The sequence below is a fragment of the Balaenoptera acutorostrata genome, chromosome 14, assembly GCF_949987535.1.
Source record: "Balaenoptera acutorostrata chromosome 14, mBalAcu1.1, whole genome shotgun sequence".
NCBI lineage: Eukaryota > Metazoa > Chordata > Mammalia > Artiodactyla > Balaenopteridae > Balaenoptera > Balaenoptera acutorostrata.
The window spans coordinates 7,435,747-7,456,848 of record NC_080077.1 but is presented as its reverse complement, the minus strand read 5'-3'; the positions used below and the strand labels follow the sequence as shown (position 1 = coordinate 7,456,848).

At 39.0% G+C, this 21,102-nt stretch overlaps 1 protein-coding gene across 3 annotated transcripts in view; it reads left to right on the top strand.

Moving 5' to 3' along the window:
* The window catches only part of MAP3K4 (mitogen-activated protein kinase kinase kinase 4), a 109,901-nt gene that overhangs the window by 13,542 nt on the left and 75,257 nt on the right, over positions 1-21,102 (top strand). For all 3 annotated transcript variants that reach the window (XM_057527996.1, XM_057527998.1, XM_057527995.1), the window contains exon 2: positions 16,303-16,493. In XM_057527996.1, coding sequence (XP_057383979.1) covers positions 16,303-16,493 — 191 coding nt within the window. The remainder of the gene's footprint in view (positions 1-16,302; positions 16,494-21,102) is intronic.

Here is a 21,102-nt window from a genome sequence, read left to right as displayed (position 1 = left end):
TCAAATAGTATAACATGTTTTATATAATGATTACAATGAACTTGTAAAATAGATGTGCATTTTTCAGGTGGAGAAAGTGAGTCTTTCAGAGATGTATTAGTTCAGGGGACTTCCCTGGCGGTCTAGTGGTTGGGACTCCTCGCTTCCACTGCAGGGGGCGCAGTTTCAATCCCTGGTCTGGGAACTAGGATCCTGCGTGCTGTGCAGTGCGGCCCAAAAAATAAATAAATGAGACAGACAGAGAGAGAGAGGGAGAGAGTGGGAGAGAGGGAGAGATGTATTAGTTTAGAATACCTGGAGTCAGGACACATTCATCCTTGTTATGCTTCAGAGTCTGTGGTCCTCTATTTTATATGCTATCTCCTTAGGCATAAATGTGAAAGGATGTGGTGAATGATTTAAATAATAGTTTATTATAGCAGTAAAAGATATCAAAAGAATGATTAATTGCCAAGTAAATTATACAGGGGTGAGAAGAGGTCCCTCTAGACTGAGGTGGGCATGATATATTATCTGAGCATATTGTGAGCGTTTGCCATGTTAGTAAAAATATTAAAACATCATTTAAAAATGGCTCTATAATTCCATTTTATGGTTATGTTATAAACCGTTTAAGTTATTACCAGTTTCTTGCTGTCCTCGATAGCACTGCAGTGAACCTAGTGATACACAGCTCTTTCTTTTTTTTTTTTTTTTAAAGATTTATTTTTTTATTGATTGATTGATTGATGGATTGATTGCTATGTTGGGTCTTCGTTTCTGTGCTAGGGCTTTCTCTAGTTGCGGCGAGCGGGGACCACTCTTCATCGCGGTGCGCGGGCCTCTCACTGTCACGGCCTCTCTTGTTGCGGAGCACAGGCTCCAGACGCGCAGGCTCAGTAGTTGTGGCTCACGCGCCTAGTTGCTCCGCGGCATGTGGGATCTTCCCAGACCAGGGCGCGAACCCGTGTCCCCTGCATTAGCAGGCAGACTCTCAACCACTGCGCCACCAGGGAAGCCCGATACACTACTGGTTGGGATTATCAACAGAGTAGACACTGTAGAAAAAATTTTGAACTTGTTGACATAGCAACAGAAACTATGCAAAATGTAGTACAGAGAGTACACCGACCAGAAAAAAATGTATAGAACATCAGCGACATATGGGATAATATCAGGCCCTCAGCATATCTGTAATTGGAGTTCCTGAAAGAGGAAAGCAAGGGGGGGAAACTGAAAAAAATATTTTAAGGAATATGGCTGTAAATGTTTCACATTTGATGAACAAGCTATACACCCATAGATTCAAACAGTTCAATGAGCCTCAAGAAAGATAAACCCAAAATTATCACTGGAAAATCACTGCTTAAATCTCTTGTTCTTCCATGGTTTCTACCCTTGTATGCCAGTTTTATAAATAACTTTATTCTTTTTTTGTTAAAATAAATTTATTTCTTTATTTTTGGCTGCGTTGGGTCTTCGTTGCTGCGCACGGGCTTTCTCTAGTTGAGGCGAGTAGGGGCTACCCTTCGTTGCGGTGCACGGGCTTCTCATTGCAGTGGCTTCTCGTTGTGGAGCACGGGCTCTAAGTGCATGGGCTTTAGTAGTTGTGGATCGCAGGCTCCAGTAGTTGTGGCTCGCGGGCTCTAGAGTGCAGGCTCAGTAGTTGTGGCTCGCGGGCTCTAGAGCGCAGGCTCAGTAGTTGTGGTGCACGGGCTTAGTTGCTCTGTGGCATGTGGGATCTTCCCGGACCAGGGCTCGAACCCGTGTCCCCTGCATTGGCAGGTGGATTCTTAACTGCTGTGCCACCAAGGAAGTCCCAATGACTTTATTCTTGTAATTTTTTTCTTCTGCGTTCACGTCTCTAGTATTGTATTATATGAAACATTCTCCTTTTACCTCATTCACCAAACCATTGTGTTCCATGTTTGCTTAAATTTTTTTTCCTAGAGGCTTTGCCTTTATTGTATTTAGTTGTAGCCTTGATTATGAACCATTTATTTAAGGATTTTTCTAATTATTCCTAAATTAATTGGGCTGTTAAATTAAATGTTAATTTATTTTAATTAACCACTTTTACAAGAAGCATGGAGGACAGTGTCATTCCAAACGTAAAACAACAGAGTGTCACAAAAGATTGAAAATTGCTGTCTTATTTGGTTAACTTGACATTGATGTGATTTAGAAGTCAGCTTTGGGCAAAGCCAGTGTGTGTGGTCTGGAGGGGGGCTGTTATTCTTGCCTAGTGCGGGTGGAAGCAACCTTGTAGCTTGAGTATTGATTTGAATTACTTATGCATCTGATACCTTTATCCTTTGAATGTCTGTTTAGTATATGTCAGGATGAGATATTTTGAAAGGAGAACCCTGCTGAATGTGGTAAATATTGTCTAGGTCCATGCTTCTTAACCCTTTTTGGGTCGTAGACTACATTTGAGAATCTGATAAAACTATGGACTCTTGACTCCAAAAATGGATGTGATTAAAATTTACATTCAGTTTCAAAGGACTCATAGTCTCTATGATGGAGATATAAAGTAATATAGTTTTGATACTTTATTTTTTACATTCCCTATATTTTGTACATGTTGCATTTAATTATATACTGTGAGATACTTCTTTTCGGAAACTGTGAGTGGTATTTATATACTCATGGGCCTTCAGGCCTGACATTTCCAGTTAATTTCACATTAGCCTTATGTATTCAACCGCAGTTACCAATTATGTTCTTCTTAGTGAAGAAAACTATAAAATTAAAAATAGGAGCTTTTTTCTAAAATATTTTTAGGTCTGTTAAAATTATTTCCCCCAGTTTATATAGTTTTTAGTTAGAAGAAAGTTACATTTTTCATGAGACAAACTTTTTGTCTGTGTCTTTAATTACATCTTTGATGTTGAATAGTGTTTTATTTCTTAGATGTTAACTTGCCATTTTTAAGGATTTCATAACTCCTCTCAAGTGAACAGTTCTTGTTGTTGTTTTTTTTTCCTCCTCTGTGGCTCCTGGCAGGTGAATTGGTCTTGCTTGTTGGACTAGTGTAGACAGAATAGTTGTTTAGATTGACTTTAAGATTGAATAGTTGAGAAGCCTTGTGTGTTATATCTTTATGCCTGTCTGCTAGTGTAAGGTGATATGGGAAATACTTTGACGAGAAAGTTCAGTTCACTCATGCCCTTCCCCTACTTAATGCTCTTTGTGGCTGCACCTTTTTTTTAGGATGAATCTGATTTAGCGTAATCTGATGACTGCCTGCCCCTTTGGGTGCTCTTGTTTGGTCTGCCCTCTACTCTAGGCCATCATGTCCTTTTTGTTGCTCAAATGAGCTGTGGGCTCTTCTGTCTCAGCCACTTTCCCCCTCCCTCTTCTGGTCAGTGCCTTCAGAGCTTCTGAGTTTCCGTTTAAGTGTTCCTTCTTTGGAGATGTAGTCCTTGTTATCACCCTGTGGGTTCTCCAGGCTAGATCCTGTCTGCTCGTATGCTTTGTAATCTTCCTTCACAGAATAATGAAGAACTGCACTTTAAAGACTTTTGTGTGTGTACTTAGATGCTAAATACCTAGTTCTTTCTATAGGTCGAAAACTTCAAGAGGGAAGGAGTGGTGATTGTCTTGTTCACTATTGTATATTTTCTCAACTCCTAGCACAGCGCTTGCCCAGTAGGGCTGATGGTGAATGAAGTGAAGGTCTAATGGTGTAGTTGACGCACATGCACACATAGTGCAGTATGAAACAGTTAATATGTGTTTTCAACTGTAAATAAATAAATCATTGGAATAGAGACCCAAGAAACAAAAAACTGAAAGGGAATGAAATAAAATAACATACATATAAAAATTTTATATCATTTTCTATCTCTTACACAAAATCCATTCTCAAACAAAGTTAATTGTTGTTAATTCCAAATAACTGGCCTCTAATTTAAAAGACCTGTTCTTCTTTCCCTCTAGTGTGTAGTTTTACACTTTTTTAGTATTAAACACACACAGATTTACATGAAACAGAAACACCAGCCTGGTCTGTTGAGTCCTCTGTTAGAGGAATAGTACTTTGGTGTTCCAGGGAAGACAGGGTGTGGTTCCTATACTTGTTAGGGGCGGTAGGAAGCTACCTGAGGGAGAGTGGAGTTGAGTTACACCTTTTATTTGATATGCAGACATAAGCGGGCCAAACAAAACTCTCACTTTTCCCCCTCTCATTTGTATCAAGCACGCTGTGTCTCCCTAGGCTGGAGTTCAGACTCAACGTCTTACCTAGGCTGACAGGTGAGGAAGTATAGACCTAGAGTGGCTAAAAGACTTCACCAAAGAAGGGAGCCCCAGAGCTGACCAGAGAACTCTGTCCCTGAACTGTCCCCAGGCTTTTTCTCCAGCCAGTAGGGACCTCCTTCCACAGGGGAGGTACTCCTCTGTGCCTGCCTTTGGGAGAAGGCAGACATCCCAGTGACCTAGGAGTGAGGGCTGGGCTGAAGTTGGGAGGGTCCTGGGCCTTGGGATCAGACCAGGGCTCCAGTTCTGCGCAGACACTTCGCAGGGAGCAGACAAGTTACCTTTGCAACTCCTTTTCCTATTCTGCAACATAGGGATTGTGATAGTACTTGCAGTGGTGTTGGGAAGACCAAATGGCATAGCATTTGTAGATTGCCTAATTGAGCGATAGGTATTTGATGATGAGACTGTGATAATTCTCATAATCAATGAGGATGGGCCTTCTGGGCAAAGTATCCTTTCCTAAAATGGTGCCACAGTCCTTAATCCATGAGGAGTAAATGAGATTACGTCGGATGTTTAGTGTCTGGCAGATGGTTGGTATTCGGTATGTAAGGTAGTAGTTACACTGTTATGATGAAAATTGTTCATTACTGTGTGACAAATTATATAGCTGATGAAAAACGTAAATAGAAATCTGATGCATATCCCAGTTTAGGAAGTCACTGTTTTAAATGGCATTTCCTCACCTACCATTTAAAAATTGTTTTACAACCACAATCTTGGTCATACTGATAAAGAATGGCTTAATTTTATAATTAACGTTACATTTTTCATTTAGTCCTGGCTCTTAGTTTTTTATACCTGTACAGTAACCCAAATTTCTTCAGCATTGTCATGGAACTGTTCCATATAATGTCATTATATTAATTAATTTTTAAATAAATTTTTTATTTTAGAATAGTTTAGATTTAGCGACAGTTGGAGATAGTACAGAGAATTCCCATATATCCTGTGTCCAGTTTCTTCTATTGTTAAATTTTACATTACAGTGTATATTTGTTACAACCAATGATCCAATATTGGCACATTATTATTTACTTAAACTCTGTACTTTATTCCAATTTCATTCATTTTTCCTAATGTTCTTTTCTTCTTCCCAGATCCCGTCCAGGACACCACATTATATTTAGTCATCATGTCTCCTTATCCGTGTCTTGGCTGTTACAGTTTCTCAGACTCTGTTTGTTTTTGATGACTTGAACAGTTTTAAGGAGTGCCAGTCAGGTATTTTACACACTGTTCCTCAGTGTGGGTTTGTCTGGTGTTTTTATCATGGTTTGGCTGGCGTTATGGGTTTTGGGAAGATGACCATAGAGGCGAAGTGCCCTTCTCATCAGATCAGGAGCTCGTGCTCTCAACATGACTTGTCACCGGTGATGTTAGCTTTGGTCACTTGGCTACATAAATTGTTTGGTTTTTTCTGTACAGATTTGTCGCTTCTCCTGGTTATTTGTATAGTAATTATTTATATCCATATGGACTCATGGATTCATGATTAGAATCCAGTGCTTTGTCATTTATTTTCTTGCTCAGATTGTTCCAGCTTTGGCCAGTGGGAGCTCTTTCGGTTGCTCCTGTGTCCTTTTAACATGATCCCATTGGTTTTTTGTTTTTTGAACACTTCCTCACTTGCTGCACTTACAAGATACTTCAAGCTCGTATTACATCTTCCTTGCCCCAGTCCTGGAATCAGCCATTTCTCCAAGAAGTCCTTGTTCTTTTGTTGATGCGTGGTATTGGAAACCAAGATCTGGTCTCCACATAAATGAGCTCTTTCTGTGCTAGTGTCAAAGCAGAGGTGAGACATTTAATGTCCAAATTGTCCTAATTGCTTTTCCCACTTTTCTTTCCATTTTTCTTCACTGAAAACCCTGGGAGAGTATCTCATACGCTTGTATTTCTTCCTCGATTTATCCCTCAACAGTTGGAGTTCATCTTTTGGAAGTATTTGTGTGTCATAGAGCATATTTATAGGAACTTTTTAAAATTTAAATTAGAAAAAAGATAAGTTAAGGCGATTCAGACAACTCATCTGTTTCCTACAGAAAGTGGCTCTTCAGTTACTCGATTTCTGAGAATTACATGGGAAGTAATGACATAAAATACTTTTTCCAGATATAAATTCAAATTAGAATAAGGGGATTTTTAAAATGTTCTCACTTATAAGAAAGAGAAAGTAGAGGGAGATCATAATTCTTTTTTGCTATCTTTTTTTTTTTTTTTTTTTTTTTAATTTTTATTTATTTATTTATTTATGGCTGTGTTGGGTCTTCGTTTCTGTGCGAGGGCTTTCTCCAGTTGCGGCAAGCGGGGACCACTCTTCATCGCGGTGCGCGGGCCTCTCACTATCGCGGCCTCCCTTGTAGCGGAGCACAGGCTCCAGACGCACAGGCTCAGTAATTGTAGCTCACGGGCCTAGTTGCTCCGCGGCATGTGGGATCTTCCCAGACCAGGGCTCGAACCCGTGTCCCCTGCATTGGCAGGCAGGTTCTCAACCACTGCGCCACCAGGGAAGCCCTTTTTTGCTATCTTTAAAGTTTTAAACATTCGTCTTGTTTCTCTTTAAACTCGTAAATGTTTTAGGTGCACTTGGCATAGGAATAAGCCTCTTTGTTTGTTTTTCCTCCCAGCTTTGACGCAGGTTTTCATCTTTCACATGTCCCTGCCTTAGTCCCAGAGTTCTCTTTACTTAAGCCTAAAAACACCTTTGAATGAATCATCATTTTATGTTGCTTTTCTTTAAATCTTTTTTTGTTGGCATTTCATTGTAAATTGCATCCACAATGAGACAGAAGTGGTGCTTATTTTCACTTCCTGTATTGAAAGAAGTGCTCCCTGCATCCACTCCTGAACAACCAGGTGCACCTAAGAAGAGTTTTTATTCCCTTTTGATTGTCTCCTTGCTAATCTGTACACATACAATCTAGTATTGATTTGCAAAGCTTGGATAAAGATATATCAATAGATATACTCACATTTTTTGGAGGCATTAGAACTGGCAAAAATAAGAAAGCACACTTAAAAATGTCTTTCTTTGTCCCCTTGTTTTTTTGTTTTATTAAAAAAAATTTTTTTAATTGTTTTTTTAATTTTTAAAAAATTTTTGGCTGCGTTGGGTCTTTGTTGCTGCGCGCGGGCTTTCTCTAGTTGCGGCAAGTGGGGGTACTCTTCGTTGTGGTACGTGGGCTTCTCATTGCAGTGGCTTCTCTTGTTGAGGAGCACAGGCTCTAGGTGCACGGGCTCAGTAGTTGTGGCTCGCGGGCTCTAGAGCGCAGGCTCAGTAGTTGTGGCACACGGGCTTAGTTGCTCCGCGGCATGTGGTATTTTCCCAGACCAGGGCTCGAACCCTTGTCCCCTGCATTGGCAGGAGGATTCTTAACCACTGTGCCACCAGGGAAGCCCTGTCCCCTTGTTTTTAAATACTCAACTGTTGGCAGTAAAATTGCAGAAATAATAGAAATAATCACATTTGTCTTTTATCTATAGCATGACTCATATGTTTTTAAATACCTAAAACTTTTCTCTCTCTTTTTTTTTTGTTCTTGTTCTTTTTGGATATCTTCTGGTTAACCAGAAGTGAAGAATAATAATATGAAGTCTTTAAAGCATTTTGTAATATTTGTTTATATGATTTTATGATTTTATTTTCTGAAAGCCTTCATCTGAAAATATTTTTAAAATAGCTTATAATTATTTTTATTTCTAATGATGAGTAAAGTTTATCCATATGGGATAATTTTTCTTCATATATATATATATGTTTTCTATCTTTGTGTTCTATTTTGTTCGACCTACATCAGGACTGCTAAAGTATACCTTGTATAAATCTTTGTGTGAAATAAAAGACTTCTAGAAGATCTAAGCCAGGCAGGCCTTATACACTCATCTATCTAACCCTTTCTAAGACCTAACCCTATCCATTTCTTCTGTAAGACATATTGACTGACGCTCACAGCATCATGAATGCTTATGACTGATAGGCTCTCTCTAGAATGCCTGTGGTTTTCTGTTCCCATCAATTGAACTATATGCTTATCAAGAGTTCCTGGTTTGTTCCTAAATCTTTTTAGGTCTATTGTATGCTTTAATTGTAATTGCAGAATTTAGTAAACTATTATGCAGACATATGAGATGTGAATGCAAAAGAGAATTGTAGTTTCTGTATAAACTAATTTGGAATGCTTTGGAAAGTCTCAAGATAGGTCATGAAAAGAAACTTACCATCAAATTAGGGATAGGAGAGAACTGTTGACGTTTAGGTAATCCAGAAAAATTACCCTCTGAAAATCTTTAAATTCTTGTTCCGTTTTAAAGAACTAGAGAGTGGGGATGGCAGATGCAGCGCTTTGGTTGTGGTGTATGTGACAAAGTTGACTCGTGACTCTTCTCAGGGACTCCCACGAAAAGACAAGTCTGTGGCCTCGTCAGAGTCGTGGCAGATTTAAACCCATTCGTGGGCTTAAAGGAAAAATAAAATGTTTAAGTTTTGTATGTGTGTCAGTTATCTATTGTAATTTAACAAACCACACCAAAGCTTAATGGCTTAAAGTAAAAACCATTTATTATCTGTTACGGTATTGAGTGGTTCTTCTGCTTTTCATGGTGTTGGCTTGGGCTCAGGGACAGCTGTAAGGTCCAAAATAGCCTCACTCGCACACCAGCAAGTTGGCACTGGCTGTCAGCTGGGATGGGAGCTTAGCAAGACTTTGACCTATCTGGTTTCTCCTTCATGCAGCCTCTCCACCTGGCTAGTTAGGCTTTGAAGACCATGGCAGTCTCAGGGTAGTTGGATTTCTTACATGGTGGCTCGCATGCCCTGGAGTACAAAGGTGGCCTTCTTAAGGCTTAGGCCCAGAACTGACCCAGAGTCACTTTTGCTGCATTGCATTGGTTAAAGCAGGTCACAGGGTCAACCCACATTCAAGAGGAGGTGATTATACAAGGATGTGAATGCTGGGAGGCCAGCAAAGTAACAGCCAACACAGATGTTTCAAATTTTTTATTTGCATGTCTCATTTTTAATGCTTTTAATATGTATTTGAAAAATTAACTGCCTGACCGTAAGTCCCAGTGATATTGGATAAGGCTTCCAATAAATGAAAGTGTTTGTAAGCAAACATAATAATTTGATTAAAACTTGTATTCTTACTATTAAGTGTGGGAACGAAGGGATTTCAGCCCGTGTTATTCTGATTCCAGAACCATTATTCCTTATACCATACTCCATTGCTATTGTTTTGGTCAGTAAATAGTCATGTTACCACCTAGGGTTACAGTATCACTTAAACAACATTATTGTCAGAAGCCTATCTTTAATTCTTGTAGCCTTTAAAAATTTACATTCTTCAAATTATTAAATGTGATTTTATTAAAATAGAATTTAGATAATAATTACGTCTGAAGTATCAAAGATAAAATTGTTAACCTTACAAATCCATTTATTCAGCAGACAGTTATTGGGCATGTCATCTGCACCAGGCACTGTTCTGGACACTGGAGAAACAGTGGTAAACAAGACAGATGAGGTCCCTGCCTTCATGGAGCTTCAGGTCTAGTTGGGGGGATAGTTTCCTGTTCATTTCCATAGAAAATCTTGTTTTAAAATGTCTACTTCCATTTAAAAAAAAGAATTTTAGTTAAAAAAAAAGTTTGAGTGTCCATACTGAAAAATAATGAAGACGTGCTAGGTTTGTAAAGACCCTACACTCTGAATCAATGCAAAAGTTACATAGTGAATGTTGGATAAACTTGAGATTTGATAACAGCTTACCTGGAGGTAGGCTGATAAATGTTCAACTACCGGCCGATAGTAAAGATCAGCTAAGTATTAATTGGCTCTTACAGTATACACCAACCGTGCCACCTCAGACTTAGCTTAGCTCCTTTTAATTTATACTGCAGGCCAAGCAAACTATTGTGTATAAGTTCTTTAAAAAAGAAACTTAGAAAATCCAACCCCTGTGCCTACCCCTCCTCCCTTTCCCACAGTAGCAAAAGCCTCCCTTTAATTATTACTTAATAGAGAATAGGTTAATGGGGAGGTGGAGGTGGAGGAGACAACTTCACACAGGTGACAACTGTACTCATAGGGAATAAAATATTTTATGTTTAAGGACTTTGCTAAAGAACTTTTAATGAAGTATTGTGTTTGTTTGTTTTTTAGGGCTTTTGCAAAACCACCGATGTTCTCAAGCTCATCTAATGCAACTTCATCATTTTATAGATGAGCTATTTCAGGCACCATGTGGTTTTACCTACTATGTCAGAGCAGAACTGTTTAACCCCAAGTTATTTGAATTTTTGTCGTTCACATGTTTCATTTAAAAACTACACTAAACCCCCTTGGGTTGAGTTTAAGACATGCTTTTCTTAGACCGGATTCTATGTCAAGTGAAGGGTACTTGAGCAAAGTTTTATGTTAAAAGAATGCAACATTGTTTTCTGTGACTGTCAGAAGTTTAGTACCAGAAAGACATTTCACATTTGTATGTTTTCAAACACAAGTAAGAAAAATGTTTCAGGGCAGCTGATGTAGACCTTGTACTACTTTCCCCATCCAAAATAATTGGTATCCATGGGAACATTCTGAACCAGTCAACTGACCACATTAGCTCATCTCACATGAGCTGATACAGAATGAGGTTTTGGATGCTTTCGGTTAGTTAACTGAAATGATGCAAGTTCTCTTGAGCTGACCACTAGTATTTATTTTCCTAGATTTTGTGTCTAAATGGTTTTTTTTAAAAGGAAAAAAAGGAATAAACTTTAGTTTGATTTCTCTTCCTACCCCTCCCCCCCATTATGTATTGTTTCTTAGCTAAAGCTTCCAAACTAAGTTGTTTTTCTCAGGCTGCTTTTTTTTTTTTTTTAAACAACTTTATTGGAGTATATTTGCATAACAATGTTGTGTTAGTTTCTGCTGTATAACAAAGTGAATCAGCTATATGTATACATATATCCCCATATCCCCTCCCTCTTGCATCTCCCTCCCTCCCACCCTCCCCATCCCACCCCTCTAGATGGTCACAAAGCACCAAGCTGATCTCCCTGTGCTATGCAGCAGCTTCCCACTAGCTATCTATTTTACATTTGGTAGTGTATATATGTCCATGCCCCTCTCTCACTTCATCCCAGCTTACCCTTCCCCCTCCCCATGTCCTCAAGTCCATTCTCCATGTCTGCGTCTTTATTCCTGTCCTGCCCCTAGGTTCTTCAGAATCTTTTTTTTTTTTTTTTTTAGATTCCATATATATGTGCTAGCATACGGTATTTGTTTTTCTCTTTCTGACTTACTTCACTCTGTATGACAGTCTCTAGGTCCATCCACCTCACTACAAATACCTCCATTTCATTCCTTTTTATGGCTGAGTAATATTCCATTGTATATATGTGCCACATCTTCTTTATCCATTCATCTGTCGATGGACATTTAGGTTGCTTCCATGTCCTGGCTATTGTAAATAGAGCTTCAATGAACATTGTGGTACATGACTCTTTTTGAATTATGGTTTTCTCAGGGTATATGCCCAGTAGTGGGATTGCTGGGTCGTATGGTAGTTCTATTTTTAGTTTTTTAAGGAACCTCCATACTGTTCTCCATAGTGGGTGTATCAATTTACATTCCCACCAACAGTGCAAGAGGGTTCCCTTTTCTCTACACCCTCTCCAGCATTTATTGTTTGTAGATTTTTTGATGATGGCCATTCTGACCAGTGTGAGGTGATACCTCATTGTAGTTTTGATTTGCATTTCTCTAATGATTAGTGATGTTGAGCATCCTTTCATGTGTTTGTTGGCAATCTGTATATCTTCTTTGGAGAAATGTCTGTTTAGGTCTTCTGCCCATTTTTGGATTGGGTTGTTTGTTTTTTTGACATTGAGCTGCATGAGCTGCTTATATATTTTGGAGATTAATCCTTTGTCAGTTGCTTCGTTTGCAAATATTTTCTCCCATTCTGAGGGTTGTCGTTTCGTCTTGTTTATGGTTTCCTTTGCTGTGCAAAAGCTTTTAAGTTTCATTAGGTTCCATTTGTTTATTTTTGTTTTTATTTCCATTTCTCTAGGAGGTGGGTCAAAAAGGATATTGCTGTGATTTATGTCATGGAGTGTTCTTCCTATGTTTTCCTCTAAGTTTTATAGTGTCTGGCCTTACATTTCTGTCTTTAACCCATTTTGAGTTATTTTTGTGTGTGGTGTTAAGGAGTGTTCTAATTTCATTCTTTTACATGTAGCTGTCCAGTTTTCCCAGCATCACTTATTGAAGAGGCTGTCTTTTCTCCATTGTATATTCTTGCCTCCTTTTGTCAAAAATAAGGTGACCATATGTGCGTGGGTTTACCTCTGGGCTTTCTATCCTGTTCCATTGATCTGTCTTTCTGTTTTTGTTCCAATACCACACTGTCTTGATTGCGGTAGCTTTGGAGTATAGTCTGTAGTCAGGGAGCCTGATTCCTCCAGCTCCATTTTTCTTTCTCCACATTGCTTTGGCTATTCAGGGTCTTTTGTGTTTCCATACAAATAGTGAAATTTTTTGTTCTAGTTCTGTGAAAAATGCCATTGGTAGTTTGATAGTGATTGCATTGAATCTGTAGATTGCTTTGGGTAGTGCAGTCATTTTCACAATGTTGATTCTTCCAATCCAAGAACATGGTATATCTCTCCATCTGTTTGTGTCATCTTTGATTTTTTTCATCAGTGTCTTATAGTTTTCTGCATACAGGTCTTTTGTCTCCTTAGGTAGGTTTATTCCTAGGTATTTTATTCTTCTTGTTGCAATGGTAAATGGGAGAGTTTCCTTAATTTCTGTTTCAGATTTTTCGTCATTAGTGTATAGGAATGCAAGAGATTTCTGTGCATTAATTTTGTATCCTGCTACTTTAACAAATTCATTGATTAGCTCTAGTAGTTTTCTGGTAGCATCTTTAGGATTCTCTGGGTATAGTATCATGTCATCTGCAAACAGTGACAGTTTTACTTCTTCTTTTCTGATTTGGATTCCTTTTATTTCTTTTTCTTCTCTGATTGCTGTGGCTAAAACTTCCAAAACTATGTTGTATAATAGTGGTGAGAGCGGGCAACCTTGTCTTTTTCCTGATTTTAGTGGAAATGGTTTCAGTTTTTCACCATTGAGAATGATGTTGGCTGTGGGTTTGTCATATATAGCCTTTATTATGTTGAGGTAAGTTCCCTCTGTGCCTACTTTCTGGAGGGTTTTTAATCATACATGGGTGTTGAATTTTGTCAAAAGCTTTTTCTGTATCTATTGAGTTGATCATATGGTTTTTATTCTTCAATTTGTTAATATGGTGCATCACATTGATTGATTTGTGTATACTGAAGAATCCTTGCATTCCTGGGATAAACCCCACTTGATCATGGTGTATGATCCTTTTAATGTGCTGTTGGATTCTGTTTGCTAGTATTTTGTTGAGGATTTTTGCATCTATGTTCGTCAGTGATATTGGCCTGTAGTTTTCTTTTTTTGTGATATCTTTGTCTGGTTTTGGTATCAGGGTGATGGTAGCCTTGTAGAATGAGTTTGGGAGTGTTCCTCCCTCTGCAATATTTTGGAAGAGTTTGAGAGGATGGGTGTTAGCTAGTCTTTAAATGTTTGATAGAATTCACCTGTGAAGCCATCTGGTCCTGGGCTTTTGTTTGTTGGAAGATTTTTAATCAGAGTTTCAATTTCATTGCTTGTGATTGGTCTGTTTATACTTTCTATTTCTTCCCGGTTCAGTCTCGGAAGGTTGTGCTTTTCTAAGAATTTGTCCATTTCTTCCAGGTTGTCCATTTTATTGATATATAGCTGCTTATAGTGATCTCTCATGAGCATTTGTATTTCTTCAGTGTCAGTTGTTACTTCTCCTTTTTCATTTCTAATTCTATTGATTTGAGTCTTCTCCCTCTTGATGAGTCTGGCTAAAGGTTTTTCAATTTTGTTTATCTTCTCAAAAAACCAGCTTTTAGTTTTATTGATCTTTGCTATCATTTCCTTCATTTCTTTTTCATTTATTTCTGATCTGATCTTTATGATTTCTTTCCTTCTGCTAACTTTAGGGGTTTTTTGTTCTTCTTTCTCTAATTGCTTTAAGTGTAAGGTTAGGTTGTTTATTTGAGATGTTTCCTGTTTCTTGAGGTAGGATTGTATTGCTGTAAACTTCCCTCTTAGAACTGCTTTTGCTGCATCCCATAGGTTTTGGGTCGTTGTGTTTTCATTGTCATTTGTTTCTAGGTATTTTTTGATTTCCTCTTTGATTTCTTCAGTGATCTCTTGGTTATTTAGTAGTGTATTGTTTAGCCTCCATGTGCTTGTATTTTTTACAGATTTTTTCCTGTAATTGATATCTAGTCTTATAGTGTTGTGGTCCGAAAAGATACTTGATACGATTTCAATTTTCTTAAATTTACCAAGGCTTGATTTGTGACCCAAGATATGATCTGTCCTGGAGAATGTTCCATGAGCACTTGAGAAGAAAGTGTATTCTGTTGTTTTTGGGTGGAAAGTCCTATAAATATCGGTTAAGTCCATCTTGTTTAATGTATCATTTAAAGCTTGTGTTTCCTTATTTATTTTCATTTTGGATGATCTGTCCATTGGTGAAAGTGGGGTGTTAAAGTCCCCTACTATGATTGTGTTACTGTCGATTTCCCCTTTTATGGCTGTTAGCATTTGCCTTATGTATTGAGGTGCTATGTTGGGTGCATAAATATTTACAGTTGTTATATCTTCTTCTTGGATTGATCATTATGTAGCATCCTTCTTTGTCTCTTGTAACCGTCTTTATTTTAAAGTCTATTTTGTCTGATATGAGAATTGCTACTCCGGCTTTCTTTTGATTTCCATTTGCATGGAATATTTTTTGCATCCCCTCACTTTCTGTCTGTATGTGTCCCTAAGTCTGAAGTGGGTCTCTTGTAGACAGCATATATACGGGTCTTGTTTTTTTATCCATTCAACCAGTCTATGTTTTTAGGTTGGAGCATTTAATCCATTTACATTTAAGGTAGTTATCAATATGTGTGTTCCTATTACCGTTTTCTTAATTGTTTGGGTTTGTTATTGTAGGTCTTTTCCTTCTCTTGTGTTTCCTGCCTAGAGAAGTTCCTTTAGCATTTGTTGTAAAGCTGGTTTGGTGGTGCTGAATTCTCTTAGCTTTTGCTTGTCTTAAAGGTTGTAATTTCTCTGTCGAATCTGAATGAGATTCTTGCTGGGTAGAGTAATCTTGGTTGTAGGTTTTCCCCTTTCATCAGTTTAAATATGTCCTGCCACTCGCTTCCGGCTTGCAGAGTTTCTGCTGAAAGATCAGCTGTTAACCTTATGGCGATTCCCTTGCATGTTATTTGTTGTTTTTCCCTTGCTGCTTTTAACATTTTTTCTTTGAATTTAATTTTTGATAGTTTGATTAATATGTGTGTTGGCATGTTTCTCCTTGGATTTATCCTGTATGGGACTCTCTGTGCTTCCTGGACTTGATTGACTATTTCCTTTCCCATATTAGGGAAGTTTTCAACTTGCCTAACCTGAGTGCTGCACTGTAGTGTTTATCAGAGAACACAGAAACCCTGATCTACCACATGTCATCAGTGCTCTCTGCTTTGCTGCTCAGGTTGTGCTTTCTGTTGTGTGTGCTTCGCAAAGCAAAAGCAGTGGGACTCCGAAGTCAGGGCAAGAGTTGCCCACTCAGCAGTTAAGCTTGTCACCAACTAGCACGTAAGTGATGCTTAGTTCTGCTGATTTGTATCTTCTAGTCCTTTGCTTTTTTCTCCCTGATCCTTAAGTGTTTAGTTTTAAACCTCATTTATGTTAGAAAGAATTCTCTAAGCAACAGGAACTGCACGTCAGTTCTCTTTATTCGTGGTGAGAGCAGGAGCATGGTCATTATGTTCTCTTCGTGAGTTTCTCCCAGTACAGATAGAGGAGAAAGATTACAAGGCTGAGGAAGAGACATATCCACAGAAGAGTGTTATGGAGAGTTTTTAAAAGGAATTTTAAGTAATTGAAATTTGAATTCCCTTCATACATGACTGAATATTTTCTCTACTTGTTGTCCTCCATAGACAAGAGTACACATCGGGAGATTCAGCTTGTAAGAATTCTGAGTCTGATCCTGAGGACTTTTCAGATGAAACAAATACAGAGAACCTTTATGGTACCTCTCCCCCCAGCACACCTCGGCAGATGAAGCGCCTGTCAACCAAACACCAGAGGAATAATGTAGGGAGGCCCACCTGTCGAGCTAATTTGAAAGGTAAGTCTTGTACTTAAAAAGATATATTTGAGAGGGCGTGGCACGTTTGGTTTATAATCTTTATGTAACATGTAACTATTGATAGATGCTTTTTCTACAGTAATGTTAGTTATTCCTCTTATTTTAAATTTGATTTTATGCTGCCTTAAAGTTTTATTTTTAAATTTTTGAATTATCACCATTAGCAATATTGTTAATAAAAGAGAAAATAATTCTCCAGAGATAGAAAGGTTTGTCCTGAGTAGTTGTTAAAGTCAGTGTGTGAGGCATTTGCATTCCTTTTAGGACATGGAAGAGGACACACGTGGATGAATCAGCGTGCCTGTCCAGGATGGCTGCTGGTGTACGGGATAGATGCCCTTCTTTTATTCTTTGAATCTCTTAGGCTGAAACTTCTAGATTCTGTCTTCCTGACATGATGTATTGGGCAGTTTGGGAAAGGCAGGGCCAGGCTTTCTTCCCCAGGATTCCCTAGGCGGCCTGAGACCTGTGCTCTGCCCGTGACCATGATGCTGCCCTCATGTACGGGGCCCTCGTTCCCACTAAGCACAGGGCCTGGATGGTGTCCCACCTTATAATCATGCACAGAATCTGTGTTTTACTTTTCTTCCTGTTTGGAATCCCAAAGCCCAGATAGTGTTCTGCTCCTGGAAACTGTTCCTGCTCCTCAGACTGTTCTCTGTTTCCATTTCTTCCTTCCTCTGAGCACGTCACAGCTGTTCTGTTCTGCGGCAGAGGAGTTGAATCATGCTGACCTGCTTCCTTGTACCTGCCTTCTGGCATGGAACCTCAGGTCACTCAAGCCTTACGGTTTTAGAATTTCTCTGTTAAATTCAACAAACCACTTGTCCTAAAACTGATCTCATAGATTCCTAGAATTCATCTACCTATTACTGTGCAAGATAGGGATATCATTCTTTGTCTGCTCTGAGAAATTTCCCCTTATCACATGTTCTCCCTACTGAAAAGAGACTCATTTCCATTTCTCCCTTTCTTTAGCTCATTTTCTTCCTCTCTTTCCCTTTCCCACACATTTCTTCCACACATTGATCTCTCATGTTTAATGCCGGCAAGTTCATTCTGTGTCCCTATCATAGCCCTTCCTCAAGAAAGAAGAAGGGTAAGAGAAATGGACTTTATTGTACTTATTTGCTTGAGTGAAGTCTTATCCAAGGAGGAATTCCTAAGTAATAAATAGTCTTTCTTTCCCACAGGGAAGATGATTTTTTTTTTACTTTCTTTTAAAGCTATATTTGTAGTAGGATGTTAACCTATGGTCTGCATTTGCCCCCTTTGGAAAGTAATAGCTTTCCATTGCAATATATTATCTTTAAAATCAGTCCTTTTCCATTTTCTCAAATAAATTTCTCAAATGCCTACAGAAGTTCCTTTTGAAGCAGTATCTACTGAACCAATATTAGTTAATACATATTTGCTTCGTGGTGGTGGAATGCGATGATGCCAATAGGACATCTGCTTTGTCTTCACTTGTTCATACTATTTTAGAACCAGAGTTGAGAACACAGTCCCCCCATTTTATAGATTGAGAAAGTGAGGCCCAGTGTTTTAAAGCAACTTCTTAAGGCCAGAAGGCTTGAGATAGTGGCAGGACTAATTTTAGGTACTATTTTTATTTTTATTTTTATTTTTTGGCCATGCCACACAGCTTGTGGGATCTTAGTTCCCTGACCAGGGATTGAACTTGGGCCCTCGGCAGTGAGAACGCAGAGTCCTAACCACTGGACCACCAGGGAACTCCCAGGACTAATTTTAGAACTAGTTCTCCTGGTCCTCAGTTTGGACTTTTTCCCCAGTACAAGCAGCAGGGGTTAAGCGTCTCTGAATGCGGTACTTGACATGACTGTACGTCTTTAGTAATCAGTCAGAAAACCCGTCACTGGATACTTGTTGAGCTCTGCTGTCCTTCTGGGCTGTGTCAGAGATAGAAGGAAGAGGGAAGGTTGTTTCTTTTCCTCCTCAACTTCTTTCAGTTGTTTATTGCATAAAATTACAGAATTTTAGATCTGGAAGGGGTCTCAGAGACCACGTGAATTCCTGCCGTTTTGCAGGTGAAGAAAGAATGCTCATAAACCTTTTGATTTGTAGCTATCTAATAGCAGACCTAGGGCACCAAAGTTCTTAATAACTTATGTTTTTTCTTATTGCAAAAGATTACATGTTTGTCGTAGGGAGTTTAGAAAATACTGACAAAAAGAAAGAAAAATACCCGTAAACCCAATATGCAGAAATAACAGCTTTTACCATCTTTGCCTTGTAGTCGCTTTACGTGCATATATTTGTGTTGTGATACGATATCATACTATATTTACTATTTTATAGCTGGCTTCCTTTTTCGTTTAATGATTCATGAACTTTCTGTACCATAGAATAACCTGTGCTGTTCATTTTAATGGCTGCCGAATCATTTGTAGCAACATTTGCCCGGTTATCACTCACAGTTCTTGAGCGCTTACCTAAGCACTGCGCTTAGCTCCTCAAAAGAGTTATCTTTTAAATATTGTAATAACCCAATGACATGTAGGTTCTATATATCATTATTCAATTTATGGTTGAGGACGTGACACAGAGAGTTTCTAGGGCGTGTAGTTTTAACTGTCCCAGTCATGCATATACTAGAAAGCAGTATGTTTGCTGTCCGGTGAACTGTTTTTGTCAACATTCTTGTTCATGAACACCAAAAAAAGATGGAAAGGAAGCAACCGTGTTGGGCAGGTGGGCCATGTTACTGTTCTGGTGATGGCCTGCTTGTGTTGGGCTGGTAGAACAAACAGTGCTTGAGAACTCGCTGGCTGCAGCAGCAGAGCGTGGTGGACTGGAGCACAGACTTGGTTGCCAGATTGCCTGGATTCCGATCCTGGTTCTGCCGCCTTCTGTATATGCCACCTCCGTGTCTCGTTTTCTTCATCTGTGAGGTAATCTGCCTTACGGTGTTGTGAGGGTTTTACGTTCAGTAACTACTAGCTGTCGTCATTATTATTGTGAGCTAAAGGTTTCTTTCTCACTACTTGCCTTAAATTTCAAAGTAGAATTAAATAATTATATCATTGACGGTACCCTTATTAATTGGTGCCCCTCCTTTCAGGACACTGAGTCTTGAGTCACATAGTTACCGAGGTATGGAGCTGGGACTGCAGCCTGGGTCAGTCCTGTCCGGCTTTTCCGTTTCTTGTAGCTCTTCCTAGCTCCCTTCCTTCTTCTCACTCTATATGTTGCCCTCATAGTTACTTTTTCCCCGGGTCTTTCTTTCCTCACCTCCCTCCCTTTCTTTTTGCCTTTACCTCTCTTTCCTTTCTTCTACCTCCTCTTCGCATCCCCTTTTTCCTTCCTCCCTTCCATTCCTCCCTTATTTCTCCTTCATTCTTTCCATTGACTCGGAACTTCAGTGACTCCATAGGCGGGTATTGCGTTAGATGATCGCTAAGCCCTTGCTCGTCTCCAGTAGGAATCACAGAGATGAGCAGGCAGTCCCATCTTGTGTGGTAGAGCTGGAGTGGAGGGGAGAGAGGGGGGGCTTCTGTGGGTGCCCACAGGAGGGGATTGAGCAGACCTGGGCTTGGGAAGACTTCTGGAACAAGTGACATTTGTGCTACGGCCTGAAGGCTGAGTCAGGGAGACCAGTATTTCAAACTCATTTGTCAATCATAATAGTGTATTGGTCTCTCAGTATTTTCAAGAGATTTTTAAAATTAATTAGATTGGTCAGATTTATTTTAAAAGCTTTCCAAGGAAATACGAACTGACGCATTATTTCTTTCTCTCTGCAACAAGCAAAGGCTGCCTGAATCATACGATTCACTTTAGAACTGCAGTGAAAGTTGAACTCATCTTTTTAATTAACATCACCAATAATATTTTCGTTTTTCTGCTTATCTGTTGCTGTGTGACAACCACCCCAAAGCTTAGTGTTATGAAAGCGTCTTTTATCGTGCTCACGGTTCTGTGGGTAGAGTGACCACTAACACTGTTGTCTTTAGTGATGGTAGCCATTGTCATGAGCTATTATATGGATATGATTCTTTAAGTATTCTTATTATCCTAGGCTCAAAATAACCAACTACTGTTGTTATAGGCTTATTTTTTATAATTGGAAATTTAGTACCAGGCAACCTTCTGACCAACTGGTAATAAATTGAGGGTTCCCGTGAGAGAACTGCTCACAGAACTCAGGAACACACTTTACTTATGTTTATCACTTAAGTTGCCTCATTAGTGTAAATTGAGGTGTGATTGATAGGGGCTCCTTATGAATAAAAAAGACACTTCTATCAGAAAATTCCAAGGGTTTTAGGAGCTCTGTGTCAGGAACCTGGACAAAACCCAAATATATTTCTTATGTTAAAAAGTAAAATTCAGCCAAGTAAATTTGAAGATTTGATTGGCTTTATTCATGAATCAGGCAGCATTACATCTAGCAACTAGAAGGGTGCTCTGAGTGGTTGTGCAAAAATGGAAGGGATTTTATAGGAAAAAGGGTGGAGTAAGGGAGCTATTAGCAAAAAAAAAGAAAGGATTATTTTTTGACCAGACATCTTTTTTTATGGGAGTGGGGAGGGATGGCAGGGGTTTTATCATGCAGATTACCTCTTCC